Source organism: Saimiri boliviensis, chromosome 5, assembly GCF_048565385.1.
Source record: "Saimiri boliviensis isolate mSaiBol1 chromosome 5, mSaiBol1.pri, whole genome shotgun sequence".
NCBI lineage: Eukaryota > Metazoa > Chordata > Mammalia > Primates > Cebidae > Saimiri > Saimiri boliviensis.
The window spans coordinates 127,964,222-127,980,106 of NC_133453.1; the positions used below are offsets into that span (position 1 = coordinate 127,964,222).

The 15,885-nt window shown below is 39.1% G+C and overlaps 1 protein-coding gene across 3 annotated transcripts in view; it reads right to left on the bottom strand.

Annotated features, from left to right (window-relative positions):
- ADAMTSL3 (ADAMTS like 3) overlaps positions 1-15,885 on the bottom strand; it is a 335,335-nt gene that overhangs the window by 132,327 nt on the left and 187,123 nt on the right. For all 3 annotated transcript variants that reach the window (XM_074399945.1, XM_039480064.2, XM_074399944.1), the window contains exon 10: positions 413-524. In XM_074399945.1, coding sequence (XP_074256046.1) covers positions 413-524 — 112 coding nt within the window. The remainder of the gene's footprint in view (positions 1-412; positions 525-15,885) is intronic.

The following is a 15,885-nucleotide window of genomic DNA, read 5'->3' on the forward strand; positions in this document are numbered from 1 at the left end:
TAAGGAGAGGAAAGGTGTAAATCTAATGTTAGAACCAACACACCCACCAACTCAATCAGGCTGGGCAAGTCACTCCATCTCTCTGCTGCTCAGATTTTTCAAAGAAAATAAAAAATAACACATGCTTTAAGGGCAATCAAGACAAGAAATGCAGTAACACACGCAAACATGTTTGTTTACCGTTTTTTTATGGCCAAAAGTAAAAGGTGTTTTCTAAATCCAGTTTTGCACCTGTCTTCAAGAATAAAAGCAAATGTATCATTAACACCAGTGAATTCAGGCTGCTGAGTAAGGTGCTGTGTGATCAGACTCTAATGACCACACCAATTTTAAAATCAGCTACGAAAATGCAAATGTGTAAATTTCGCTAACTCTGAGCTCTAAATATTTATGAACAAAGCCTGGGCCTCACCTCCTCCACACGTCACAGTGCAGGGAAAGAAGTCAGTCTGTCTCCACTGATGACTGATGGGCTGGTAAAAGAAGAACTGAACCATGGTGTCTTTGGCCGCAGTGTACCTGGTCTGGACAAAGAGAACTGTGAGAACACACACGCAAACAAGGAGCTAGTGCTTTCCACACCTTTCACAACGAGATGAATATTCTTCAATATGTAGACAACCACCTATCCATTAGAAAAACTGTGGTGCAAGAAGATTCCAATAAGTTTAAGATGTGAAAATGTATCATTCAGATTTGTCATAAATGGGGGCACAGGTGATCTTCTGCAAATCTCCCTGGAGTCATTTTTCCAGATAATTCTATGCCTCTGAATGGATTCACAAAAAATACAGGTGGACATTTTTGTTTCTTTGTTTTACATTGTTTTTCTTTATGAAACCTTTGATTTTAATTTTCATGACAACAAAGATTGAGAGTTGATTTGGGTTTGCTCACAATATAGCACACAGTGGAGAGTCCTACTTTTTAATAATAATACCTTTAACCATATCCTTCCGAAAAAGTCTTCTAGAAGCACAACTGCAAGAACTCAACTTGAGTATGCAAATACCTGATGTTTATTTATGAATAATCTAGTATCTAATTAAAAAGAAATGGGGACCAGGCATGGTGGCTCAAACCTGTAATCCCAGCACTTCCACTTGAGGCCAGAAGTTTGAAATCAGTCTGGTCAACATAGCAAGATCCTATCTCCCCAAAAGAATGCACCTGTAGTCCTAGCTACAGCTATTGGGGATGCTGAGGCAGCAGGATACCTCAAGCTCAGGAGTTCGAGGCTATAGTAAGCCATGATCATGCCACTGCACTCCAGTCTGGGCAACAAAGCAAGACTGTCTCAAAAAAAAAAAAAAAAAAAAAAAAAAACCATGAAAAAGAAAAAGAAAAATCTCTAAAACATGCAATTGGAAAAAAAAAAACAACAAGAAGTAAAATTAGGATAAAAAATTTTAACAATAAAAATAAATATGGTGGGTTGGGCATGGTGGCTCATGCCTATAACCCCAGCACCTTGGGAGGCTAAAGTGGGCAGATCACTTGAGATCAGGAGTTTGAGACCCGCATGGCCAACATGGTGAAACGCTGGCTCCATTAAAATTACAAAAATTAGCTGGATGTGGTGGCACATGCCTGTAATCCTAGCTACTTGGGGAGCTGAGGCAGGAGAACTGCTTGAACTCAGGAGGTGGAGGTTGCAGCGGGCTGAGATCATGCAACTGCACTCCAGCCCGGGTAACAGAGCGAGACAGCATTTCACAATATAAAATAAAATAAATGTGGTATTGTAAAATATATTTCATATGAGAAATGCTATATTTAGTGGAAGAAACAGTTTAAAAAAAAGTTTAATTTTTTAAAAGGGAATTTTAATAAAGATATCAATAAATCTGCCACAGTATGTCTTTAAAAATAGAGATAATAGATAAAAAGAATGAAGAGGCAACATTTAATGATATAATTGCTCAAAATTTCCTAGACTTTAAGAAAAAGTCTCTGTTTCAAAATGCTCATTCAGTTCTGGCCAGACAATTTAAAAAATAAAACAAAAAGCATAAAGAAAAATCCTAAAAGTTATTATAAAGAAAAATATGATTACCTACAAAAATGTGGAAAATCAGATTAACATTACATTCTCACAAGTAATATTGGCTTCAAGAATACAAAGTCAAATCCTCAAAGTGATCGAGAGGCAAGAATATTGGATCTAGAATTCTATAACTAAGTTATTAATCAGTTATCAGTTATCCATCTATAATCAAGTGATCAATCATTAAGCAATGAAATAAAGATATTTTCAGACACAAAATGATTCTGAAACTTTACCACTCAGAGATATTCACTGGAAAAAGAGAAAAAAACTACTAAGGAATGTACCAACTAAGAACTAATATAAATACAGCAGTAGATGCAAGAAGCAAAAATGGCGAAATAAATCAGTTATCAAGCTTATGAGAGAATCTAAACAAGGATTGAATGTAAAATAGTGGTTTTATGTATTTAACTATAAAATGGTATAAAAATTCCAGATGCGAGATGTGTATGGAGGGAGGGGCAGGGTTATGGTAATGGAGTGGGGACAGCACAGGTATTACAGAGACGGGATACACTGCTAAGGAGCTTTGTTTCAGGCTGTGGCAGGACTGTTAGTTTCTGATGAATCCTCCCAGTGAGAATAAATAAAAATGTTGCATAAAATTCTCTCTTTTTTTTTTTTTTTTTTTTTTTTGAGATAGAGTCTTGCTCTGTCACCCAGGCTAGAGAGCACTGGTGCGATCTCAGCTCACTGCGACCTCTGCCTCCATGGTTCAAGGGATTCTTCTGCCTCAGCCTCCTCAGTAGCTGGGATTACAAGCACCCACCACCACATCTGGCTAATTTTTGTATTTTTAGTAGAGATGGGGTTTCACCACATTGGTTAGGCTGATCTCAAACTCCTGATCTCAGGTAATCCACCTGTCTTGGCATCCCAAAGTGCTGGGATTACAGGGGTGAGCCACTGCACCTGACCCATAAAATATTTTTAACGTATTTTAACGCATCAGAAAACTACCATGCTAGTGAGGATTTGCAGGGCTAAGATCACAGACACAAAAGAAACTCAGAAATGTGAGCAAATTTGGTGGGACATTTGGCTCTACCTTTCTGCTCAAGGCATTTTCTAGTTTGCAAGTGGTGGCTGAGCAGCTGAGAAACTGGACAGACCTGTCATCAGCCTCATGAAGTGGAAAGCAAGCACTACGACTCAAAGACTTCCAAGGTGCCAGGTGTTGGTAAATATCCCAGGTTCCCACCCCAGGACCCCAGAAGGCTCTATCATATGCATAAAGTAAACTGGAAACAGGACAGCCTTCAAAGGGAATAAAGGCCAGGTTCAAGTTACCTCAATTCCTTTTTGGATAAACATGACAGGCTGCTAACCTAGCTTTCTTCTAGTCAGGACAGCCAAAATAATCCAGTTGGAAGAGTGTTAGACTAAAGATCTATAAGCAAAAATAATCTGATAATAATTTTTAAAGGGAATTTTAACAGAGTATTAATAAATCTGCTACAATCTCAAATTATATCCACAACCTTTCTTCTATAATATACAGCACAAACTTTAAAAGTAACTAAGAATACAAAAAACAAAATTTAATGACAACCCAAAAAAGTAAAAAAAAAAAAAGACATTATAAGCATAATGACAGGAAATCCAGATGTTAGTATTAACTGATGAAAATATAAAAACTTAAGGACACAGTTACTACCTCCTGCAATCCTGACCCTGGCTTCAGTCTTGTTTCCCTGCAGAAGGGGCCTAGCAGCACCTTATGCTAGTCCTATGATGGCAACATAAGTATTGGAACACTTTGCCTTGGGCTCTGTGTTTCAGAGAACTTGGAATAAGATTAAAATGTTCAAGAAGTCAAATTATAAGACGGAGAATTTCACTGGAAACAAAGAAGCTATAACCAAAATGGAAATCTAGGAATAAAAGATGCAATATTTAAATCAGCATCTCAATGGATGAACTTAAAAGTGGATTAAAATAGACTTTGGCAAGTATTTTATAAAGAGCTAGAGATTAAATGTATTAGGTTTTCAGGGTACACGGCCTCTGCTGCAACTATTCCACTCAGCTAGTATGGTGCAAAAGTAGCCCTTGACAATATGTAAACAGATAGGGGTGGCTGTTCTGATAAAACTTTATTTAAAAAAAACAGCGATGGCCAGCTGTCCATAACCTGCTGATCCCTGAATTAGATACACCTGAGCAGAGGATCAGTATAATGACAGATAAGAAGAAAGTGGAAATTAGACACATTGGATACAGAAAAATGTAAAATTATAGTCCCAGAAATACAGAACAAATAGCTTGGGATAAAAGTTAATCTGAAGAAATAATAAATAAGAATCTGTCAAAACTGATGGTGGATATCAAGCCACAGATTCCTGAGACACCTGGACTTCAAGCTGAAGAAAGTCACTAGTTACAGCATAGCCCAATTGATGAAAACTCAAAACAAAGGCAACACACTTAAAAGCAGATGAAGATAAAGGACAAATGACCTTCTAAGGAACAACAAAAAGACTGACAGCTGACTTCTCAACAGAGCAAACTGAAGTCAGAAGACAATGCGGAGATATCCTCAAAGTGCTAAAAGAAACGTTTTATAACAGAAGAGTCATGCACTCGGAAGATGTGATGATTCTAAACGTGAACATACCTAACAACCTGTCCTCAAAATATATAAGGCACAATGTACAGTCACAGGGGTAGTTTTTGCACATATCTCATGATAGAATAAGCAGACGAAAAATCAGAGAGGAACCTGTGTTATTTTGAATAACACAATGACTAACCATGACCTAACTGACATATGTTGAACACTGTATCCAACAACAGAAGACTACACATTACATTCTCTAAAACTTTGTTATATTCTGATTCACAAACCAAGTTTTTCAAATTTTGAAAATTGAAATAATATGGACCACAGAAGAATTAAGCTATAAAAATAAATTTAAAAGATTACTGGAAAATTCCCTCATGCTTAGATGTTATACTTCTAAATAATCCACAAGTCAAAGAATATATATAATTATGAAACTTACAAAGTAATTTAACTGAATGAAGGAAGACATTTCATATCAAAATTATGAAATTAAACATAAGGAATGCTTTGAGAGAAATTTATAGACTTAAATGTATATGCTTTAGGGAGAAAAGATGAAAACTAATGATTTCATAATCCATCTCAAGAAGTTCAGGAAAATAACAGCCTATGGAATCTAAAGAAGTAAAAGAGTGGACATAGTAAAGACAGGAGCAGACATTAATGATATGGAAAGAAAACCAGAGTAAAACAGTTATAAAGCCAAAAGTTGTTTCTGTGAAATGTCTAATAAAATTGATAATCCTCTGACATGACGGAGCAAGGAGAAAGAGTAGGCACAAATAGTCAATATCAGAAATGAGAAAGAGGACATACTACAGGATGTTCGGAAAGTGAACAAATAATAAAAGGATGCTATGAAAAAAAAGTAGGCCAATAACTTTTTAAGTTAGTTGAAATAAATTCATCGAAACAAAATGGACATGAGAAATTAAAGAAATCTAAAGAGTCTGTATCTTTCAAAGACATTGAATGCATAATTCTAAATATTTCCTGGTGCACATTGCCAAATTATTTAAAGAAATGAAAAATGACATCAATTGTTTGTAAACTATTGCAGAGAATAAGAGGAAACAGTTCTAAACTTGTTTTATAAAAGCAGTATAAAATGCTAAGACCTGAAAAAGGTATTCCAAGAAAACAACCCCTTTCCTGCACATAAGTACCAAAATAGAAGCCTTAAGTAAAATAATTTAAAATCACATCCAGTAATATAAAAATGATACACCTTTTTACAAACAATAAAAAAACAAATACTAACAATAAATCCTAATTGAAAAGAATAATGACCAAATAGGTTCATCACAGGAAGATACAGTTGGTTTAACATTTGAAAAATCAATGTCATTTATTACATTAAAAAGGAAAAAGTTGAAAATCATGTGAGCACCTCTAAAGATGCAGAAAATGCATTTGATAAAGATCTGTATTTGTACATAATGACGCAAACAAAAAAAAGAAAAAATTCCTTTTATCAGATAAGATATCTATATGAAATTTTATAGTAAGCATCATATATAATGGTGAATTATAGGGAGCATTGTTCCTGAAGTGAGATACATAAGAAGGACAGCTGCCATCTTCGTTATTTGCAGATGTCACAATTGTGTATGCATACAATCCAAAAGAATTCACAAACTATTAGTATTAATACATGAATATAGTAAGAATATAATGTCAGTACAGAAAAATAAATATTTCCACACTCCAGAAACAGATAGAAACTGAAAAAAATACCATTTATAATAACATCAAAATAACAAACTCCTGGAAATAAATTTGATAAAAGATATTAAAGACATAATATGGTAATTATGAACATTATTGAGAGAAATTTTAAAAGAACTTTAAAAATGTATGGGTATGCCATATTTATGAATTGAGAGAGTTAGTATTGGAAAGGTGTCAATTTTCCTTAAACTGACATATAAATTCAATGCAATTCCAATCAAAATCCAGCAGATTTATAAAAACAGACAAGCTGATTTCAATGATAAAAATGAAGTGTCAAGAAAAGTAAATATGATCTTCAAGAACAAGGCTGAAACTTATACTACCAGATATCAAGACTTATTTTAATGCTACAGTAGGTATATCACAATGGTATTGGCACAAATAAACAGATAAATGAAACCAAGTAGGGTCCATAAATGTATTATTGTTACCAGACTTCAGAGAAAGAGGCAATGGATGATTCTTCACCTAATGGTTTTAGGTCAATTAAACAGTCATATAGAAAAATGTATCGATTCTATTGTACCTCACTATATATACAAAATTTCTAGATGGATTACAGCCTTTGATGTGAAATGAAAAATAACAAGGCTTCCTAAAGCAAACATAGAAGAATATCTTAGTGGCTGGGCATGATGGCTCACGCCTGAAATCCCAGGACGTTGGGAGACCAAGACTTGAGCACAGGAGTTTGAGACCAGCTTGGGCAACACGGCTGGACGCTGCTACTACAAAATTTTTTTAAAAAAATTTGGCCAGGTGCAGTGGCTCACACCCATCATCCCAGCAGTTTGGGAGGCTGAGGTGGGTGGAATTTGAGGTCAGGAATTCAAGATTAGCCTGGCTAACAGGGTAAAACTCTGTCTCTACAAAATACAAAAATATGAAAATACATAAATAAATATACAATAAATAAATGATACACAAAGAATACAAAAAATCTGCCAGGTGTGTTGGCATGCACCTGTAATCCCAGTTACTTAGGAGGCTGAGGTAGGAGAATAGTTTGAACCCAGAAAGTGGAGGTTGCAGTGAGGTGAGATTGTGCCACTGCACTCCAGTCTGGGCGACAGAGTGAGACTCAAAGAAAAATTAATAATAAATAAATAAATAGCCAGGCACGGTGGTGTGCACATGTAGTCTGAGCTACTCGGAAGGTTGAGGTGAGAGAATCACTTGAGCCCAGGTCAAAGCTGCAGTGAGTCATGATTGTGCCACTGCACCCCAGCCTGGGCAACAAGCAAGACCCCAACTCAAAAAACATAGGAACAAACAAGAAAAAGAAGAATATCTTCATGATTCTGGATGAGGCAGATTTCTTAACCAGGATATACAGAGCACTAAGCATAAAGTTAAAGACTGATAAACCACATTACAGTAAAATTGAGAACTTCTGTATAGGGAAACTGATAGCCCTAGATATATTTAATGGAGAAAAAAAAAGAAAAAGAATGAATTAAGAATTAACCTCTATCAGCGGAAAATGCAACACCAAAATAAACCCATATAAAGACAAGAGAAATAAAGAAAAATAAAAAAATTATATAAATGGAAATGTAAAAAGAACTCTGAGCTAATAAACGAAACAAAAATCTAGTTTTTACATGTCTCAGATATAATGTTCGGACGGTCTGAACCAAATAAAGATTACACGAGGAACCAAAAAATGAGTTTAGGAATGAAAAATACATAGTTATAGATAAAGAGGAGATTGTTTTTAATGATAGGGAATACCATGATTGCTTTTGAAGAGCTAAGTTTGAAAAATGAGATGAATCGGATGCTTCTCTAGAAAAATGTAAATTTCAAAATTGGCTAAAAAGACAAGCCTGAGAGAAACATAAATGGTTTCTAAGTCTTCTCCATTTCCACCAAAAAGAAAAATAGGAAAAGAAAAACAAAGAGAGAAAGAAAAGGCATTAAGCCAGATGTGTTACAGAAAGAGAAATCCTTAGTGTAGTGGACACATTTCATTGCCTACCAACATCCATTTCTCCTTTCCATTCCACAGAGACTCAATTCTGTTCGTGTGCATTCCTCCCTCCTGTGTCTTACATACATCCTGCCTGTTGTAAATGAATCACCATGGTCACATTTGCCTTGCTAGCGGCAGGACCCATGAGAATGTTCTGCTCCGACACACAACTGCAGAGAGTGTCACTGGCCAACAGACCCAGTTCTGGGTCAAGCTTTCCATGGGATGCTCCTAGCCAGTGACTAAGCACAGCAGGGTACTGAAGGCAGAGCCGTTCCTGGGAGACGCTGGAGTCCTATGATGAATGATATTGGCTCAGGGTCTCCTCTCTAGCTTTGCTGAATTCTCTTAGAACCCACTGCATTTAAGATGCTTGCATCCTGCCGGGCGCGGTGGCTCAAGCCTGTAATCCCAGCACTTTGGGAGGCCGAGGCGGGTGGATCACGAGGTCGAGAGATCGAGACCATCCTGGTCAACATGGTGAAACCCCGTCTCTACTAAAAGTGCAAAAAATTAGCTGGGCATGGTGGCGCGTGCCTGTAATCCCAGCTACTCAGGAGGCTGAGGCAGGAGAATTGCCTGAACCCAGGAGGCGGAGGTTGCGGTGAGCCGAGATCGCGCCATTGCACTCCAGCCTGGGTAACAAGGGCGAAACTCCGTCTCAAAAAAAAAAAAAAAAAAGATGCTTGCATCCAACCTTCCTTCCTTCCCTCTCTCCTTTACTCATGGTCAGATTTTCACTGCAGTCTGACAGCTCTCTCAGCATCACCCTGCCTTCTCCCCCACTTTTTTCTCACAGCCATTTCCTGAATAAATTTCTTGCACTTCTCATCCTGCATTGGCATTTGATTCTTAGAGGACCCAGATGAACACAGTAGTGGATGGCACAGAGTGGGCACATGACCCAATTCTTGTCCATGAGAAGAGATGAGTTGCTAACAATTAAGCTGGAATAACAGGCACAAACTGGGCCTTTTCTGAACAAAATAGGACCCATGGTCTCTCGACCTACACCTCTCTGCTAAAGGGTTATTTTGCTACCACCATGTCACCCCCTGGCCAGCCAAGAGTACATGACATTTTCTAGATGTCTTCCGTTACCACTCAGGAACTGAAGGAGACTCTGGAGAGCTAAACCCAGACTCAACATTTCATGGCACGAATTCCAGTTTCACTCTCATGTGGCTTCTATGGGTTGTTGCTGATGGAGGTGGGAACCCTATGAGGGGCTTTCCTCTGGGAGATCTGCCTGAGAAGGGAGCAAAAGCTCCTTTTCTGCTTTTGGCTTTCCTTGAAAGCCTCCCTGCCCTGAAGAGCGACCATCATCATGAAACAAGTCTTGCTGTCTGCTTGCTTGTGTCCTTCATCCTGGCGCTAGGAGAGGCAGCAGGCTTTTCATATCCTGGCTGGACATACCCTGGGTGCAGGTCCTCCCGAGGACACTGAGCCGAGGCGCGGTCTTACCGGAGAAAGGAGCATCCTCCCCATGTTACAGAAGATGTGCTATGGGTTAGGACCCCAGGCTTGGCCATGGAAATGTTATGGGGACTAAATCAATTCAGAAAATCTTCATCTCGCTCCACTAATCCTGTGTTTCAAAACAAATGATTGAGCTAAATAATAATCATTACCCTACTTGAATAATAAAGAGTTGAACATGAATGCTTTCTCTTGCACTCCTGCTAATCACCCACCTGCTGTACCACTGCTGTCAAGTCCTCAGGGTAAACAGCTCTGCTGACAAAGGAGGCGGTGAAATACAGAGAATGGCAAATGAGAAATGCACATTAACATTTGCAAAATGTTCGATTAGGAAAATGAGTTTTATAATAATAGTTATGTGGGCAGCCATGGTGGCTCACACCTCTAATCCCAGCTCTTCAGGAGGCTGAGGCAGGAGGATCACTTGAGCTCAGGAATTCAAGACCAGCCTGGGTAACATAGTGAGATCCTGTCTCTATAAAAAATTAAAAATTAGCCAGGTGTGGGGATGTGTGCCTGTAGTCCCAGATACTTGGGGATCTGAGGCCAGAAGATTATTTGCAGCCTATACTTGGCCTGGGTGCCAGAGCAAGACCCTATCTCAAAAACAAACAAACAGAAAAACCAATGGTATACAAATGAATTCAAATTCTGATACCTGACTCGGCCACTTCAAAAGACTTTCCAAAATTTATGGAATAGCTTTTTATATAAAACTGTTCATAGTACATCTACATTTATACATATATCTTAGCTGTGAATTCTGGTAACTACTAAAGCAGTATATGAATTGCCTTAACCAAGAAATTTCCCTCAACAGACCACATTACGGTAAAATATACAATATTCTAAAAGTTTCTGCCTTTGGAATGAATGGCAAATGCTTAGGATGCGATACAATTCCAGTGATTGAGAGGCATGAGGAAATAGGTAAGTGTTCTTTTCTGCTGGCGTTGTTTTGGGTTGAATCGTGTGCCCCCAAAATGACACGTTGAAAGCCTAGCCCATGGCATCTCAGAATACTATCTTATTTGGAAATACTGTCTTTGCCAATGTAGTTAAGGTAACTGGGGGGAATCTAATCCAGTATGAGTGGTGTCCTTATAAAAAGGGAAAATTTGGACTGGCCAGGTGTGATGGCTCATTCCTATAATCCCAGCACTTTGGGAGGCTGAGGCAGGCAGATAGCTTGAGCCTTGGCATTCGAGACCATCCTGGCCAACATAGCGAAACGCCGTCTCTACTAAAAATAGAAAAATCAGCCCACCGTGGTGGCATGTGCATGTAGTCCCAGCTACTCAGTAGGCTGAGGCAGGAGAATTGCCTGAACTCAGGAGGCAGAGGTTGCAGTGAGCTGAGATCGCGCCACTATATTTCAGCCTGGGCAACAGTGTGAGACTCTGTCAAAAAAAAAAAAAAAAAAAAAAAAAAAAAGACGAGGAGAATTCTGGACCCAGATGCAGACAGACACAGAGGGAAGATGATGCCTGAGCTCTAAGAATTGAGGCGAGAGGCATAAGACAGCTTCTCCCTCACAGCCCTCAGAAGAAACTGATCCTGCCAATACCCTGATTTTGGATTTTTGGGCTCCAGACGGTGTGATGATAGATTCTGTTGTTGAGACCACTCAGTTGTGGTACGCAGTTACAGCAGCTTCAGGAAACTAATACAGGCACTGACTCAAGCTGTGTCTTGCTGAGGTTTGAAACACCTGTGAATGTACACATTTAGCCACTACCTGCACCGCATTGCAAGCCTGTAACGTGTTCTTTGAGAGAATGAAGACAGTCAGTTTCAAATCCTCCTGTCCTCGGATAAGTTAAATATGCAATCATAACTCTCCAGAAAGAAAAGAGGCTCATGGCTTGACAGCATAAAAGATATCCAGAGCTGAGGAAACTGAAGACAGAGACTGTACATGAGGACTAGCAGAAAAGCAATCAGAAAACATTTTCCTGAAGAAACACCAATGTCAGAGTGGGAAAAAAACGAACCCCTAAGAAGACAACTGGCTGAAAAAGGAAGATTTCAGACTCTGAAGAAGAGAAACTTGTTTTTCTCCCTGAAGTTATATATATATATTTTTTTTTTAAAAGAGGAGAAAAGCTACCAACAGAAGTTAAAAATTAACTATGAAAAGAGATGTCTTTATTACAGTCATTTAAATTTTTTTTAGATCTTCTCATGGAAATGTATTGAAAATTGATATTCACAAACATCTACTCATCGATGCAAATATTCAGTCAATTCTAAATAGTCTATCTTGCTGTCAATCAATGAAGCGCAATGGCATCAACTACTGTACCGAGCCAAGACTCACTACTGCTACCTGGCGGCAACATGCACACATTGAAGAAGCAGGGCCCTAATGCAAAATACCCCTAACGCCGAAGTACTGTGACAAGGGTCATCCATGAAAAACAGGTCATTGAGGCCTGGGCATGGTGGTTCACACCTGTAATCCCAGCGATTTGGGAGGCCGAGGCAGGAGGATTGCTTGAGGCCATGAGTTCAAGACCAGACTGGGCAACATAGTGAGACCCTGTAGCTACATAAAAATAAAATGAAGAAAGGGGAACAGGTTACTCAGGAAAACAAGCATATATAATGAGAAATCCACTGGGAAGAAGGAAATTTTCAAGAATAGTCCAACCGTGAAAATATAGCTTCTTAAACTGTGGAAGAGTGAAATTCTTTCCTCATTGGTGCAGTGAGATGCTAAGCTGCAAACTTTGAGCAACAGTACCTTTAAGACAACCTACCAGCCCATTGATGTCTACATATTTTACTCTCTATGTAAGAATATGATAGTGTTTCTACATATTCTGACTTAAAGGCGCGTGCTGAACAATGAAAACACAGGGACACAGGGAGGGGAACGTAACACACAAGGGTATGTTGTGGGGTGGGGAGGTTGGGGAGGGACAGTGAGGTCGGAGAGGATGGAGAGGGATAACATTGGGAGGAATGGCTGATGTAGGTGATCGGGGGTTGGAGAAAGAAAACCACCGTGGCATGTGCGTACCTATGCAACAATCCTGCAAGATCTGCACGTGTACCCCAGAACTTAAAGTACAATCAAAAAAAAAGAGGAGAAAATTTTTTTTTAAATGGTAGTGCTCAACATTACAGTTATCAAACGCTCACGAAATAAGGTCTACTACATGAATTGGAGTAAAGTGTGTGCCTCAACCTAGCTCAGCGCACCCATGGCTGTGCTAAATTAGCATTGAATATGCAGGACTGGTATTCACTGCCTCATCTTCTCATGGGCTGAAGCCAGGTCTTCCATTTATAGACCAGCTTCTCTGTTGGTTGACTGGAATGGAAAGAGATACAGAGACACACAGGGACACAGGGCTGACTGTCATCAGTGACCTCACAGGTACTTTTTACCTCCCACTCAAAGTACAACTTGATGGTGTGATAGGCCAGAAAGAGATGAATGGAAGCAAAGAGTCCCTTATCTTAGCAACAACACAGGCTAGGAAACACCACAATGTTTGGCGCAACAACAACAACAAAAAACTGATGGAAAAAGATCCTTCCTAGAAACCCACATTATTTGGACGAGTTCCCAAGCAGGGGAAAAAACAACATCGGAGCCATTCTTACTTCATCATAAGTGTCTCCCATTTTGCCACATTCTCGCCCACTAAGCACCCCACATCCATGAGAGACAATGGCTGTATGGATGAAAATGAGGCTCTATTTATGCATGAGTCAGACAGTTGTGTGTAACACCCTCTTTGACACATGTATTTTTCAAAAAACCCTTTCAGTCTAGAGAATCAGAAGCTTTCCAGGAGTTGAAGTCAAAGTCCAGAATTGTTTCTTAAATCGGAGAGAGCCAGAACTCAGAGACAGGAACATAGAGGACTAAATACTAACGCAGACAGTGTACACTGAACATGCTGTTAAAATGTCCTCTATTGGCCGGGCACAGTGGCTCATATCTGTAATCCCAGCACCTTGGGAGACTGAGGGCAGGTGAATCATTCGAGATCCGGAGTTCGAGACCAGTCTGACCAACATGGCGAAATCCTGTCCCTACTAAAAATACAAAAAAAAAAAAAAAAAAAAGAATTAGCCAGGTGTGGTGGTGCATGCCTGTAATCCCAGCTATTCAGAAGGAGGTTGCAGCGAGCCAAGATCATGCTACTGCATTCCATCCTGGGTAACAAAGTGAGACTCCATCTCTTGCACATACACATACAAATTTTCTTAAATGTACTCTATTAAGAGGTAAGCACATAATTTGGGCAAGAAGGTGTAAAATAATTTTTAATTATGCAAGTGATATGTGAATTTATTCTTCCTTTTATTATTTATTTATTTATTTTTGAGAGGGAGTCCTGCTCTGTTGCCCAGGCTGGAGTGTAGTGGTGCGATCTTGGCTCACCGCAACCTCTGCCTCCTGGGTTCAAGCTATTCTCCTGCCTCAGCCCCCTGAGCAGCTGGGATTACAGGTGTGCACCATCACACCAGGCTATTTTTGTATTTTAAGTAGAGACAGCGTTTCATCATATTGGACAGGCTGGTCTCGAACCCCTGACCTCAGGTGATCCACCTGCCTTGGCCTCCCAAAGTGTTGGGATTACAGGTGTGAGCCAACATGACTGGCCACATTCTTCCTTTTAAACATTGTTTTAAGAATTAGATATTACAAAATGTTATCCCCTCTGAAATAGTCACTGTCGTTCGCAGTGTTTCCATTTTGGGATATATCCTTCCAAATTATTTAAAATATATATGCACCCACATACATACATATACGTGGGTGTATATACAAACTCATAGAAATATGCAGTTTATGTGTATGTGTGTGTTTTTATAAATGGTATCAATAAACAATATATCACTAAGATCTACTGATGCTGATACTGTAACCAAACAATACCTTGAAATACTAGTCTTTGTGGGTACTTTCCTCATTTCATCATGTGTTAATGTCTCCTACTCAGTCAGGGACCTCCGAGTTGACTTGAGAAGAATACAGATTGAGTAGCAATTAAAAGAGAACAAAGGGTGTGTGTGTGTGTGTGTGTGTGTGTGTGTGTGTGTGTGTGTGTGTATGTGTGTGTGTGTGTGTGTTTACATGTATATTTTCTACTTGAGATTCAGAGAGGAAGACCCTCTGAGAGCAAGGGAAGCATAGGATTTATGCCATAACAGACCAGAGACAGACCTAAAAAAAAAAAAAAAAAAAAAGGCAATGATGGCTTCCCCAAAACCTTTCACAGTATGACTGTCTAAGAAGAATATTCAGTCAATGCTTTAAGGATACAACACAGAAGTCAGAAACATAAATGTCTGCAGAGGCTAGGCAGATGTTATAAATGCCCAAATCGGGACGAATGGCAAGCAACCACTTATGCCTATAGTGTTAGGGACCCATAAGGGAGTGGTGTGGACCATGGCAGACCTGAGTGTATTAGCTGCTCCCCAGTTGCAGTCAATTACTGCTATGGTAAAATGCAAGCTAGTTGTCAGCCCTTCCTATTTTTACAGAGAAGCGGAAAAAATACCTGATTTTTGATGTAAAAATCTCTTGATTTTTAAGTGTTGACCATTCAAAATCCAAAGTTTCAGAAACAAAAGAAAACCCCGTGCAGGCCAGCACTTGGCTGGTCCCACCACAGGCTGGATTTAGATCTCAGGGATTGGAATCAGTTAGCAACTCTCATCTACTTCCATGTGTGTTCCTCTGCTGACACGACTGATGTCTCAGTGAAACATTCTGTGACAAATTAACATGCAGAACACAGACAGCTTTTTAAAGCTAATGGGTTTTTTTTCATACAGAAAAATATAACTGGTAATTGGGGCTATTTTCTAGCTTCCATTTACATTTTGGAATGGATTTTTGAAACAGGATAAGGCAAAACCACACAGCGAACTATCTTTTTCATTTCTTAGGCATTTTCAAATTTATCGGAAGAGGTTCAAACTGTGTCACCTTGGAAGTATACTTTATGTCCTCTGAATGGGGAAGATGCCCCAGCATTATCTAGAAAGGGGACACAGGCCCATGCTTCCAGGGGAGAAGAGTTCTTTTGAAGGTATCTTACGGCAAGC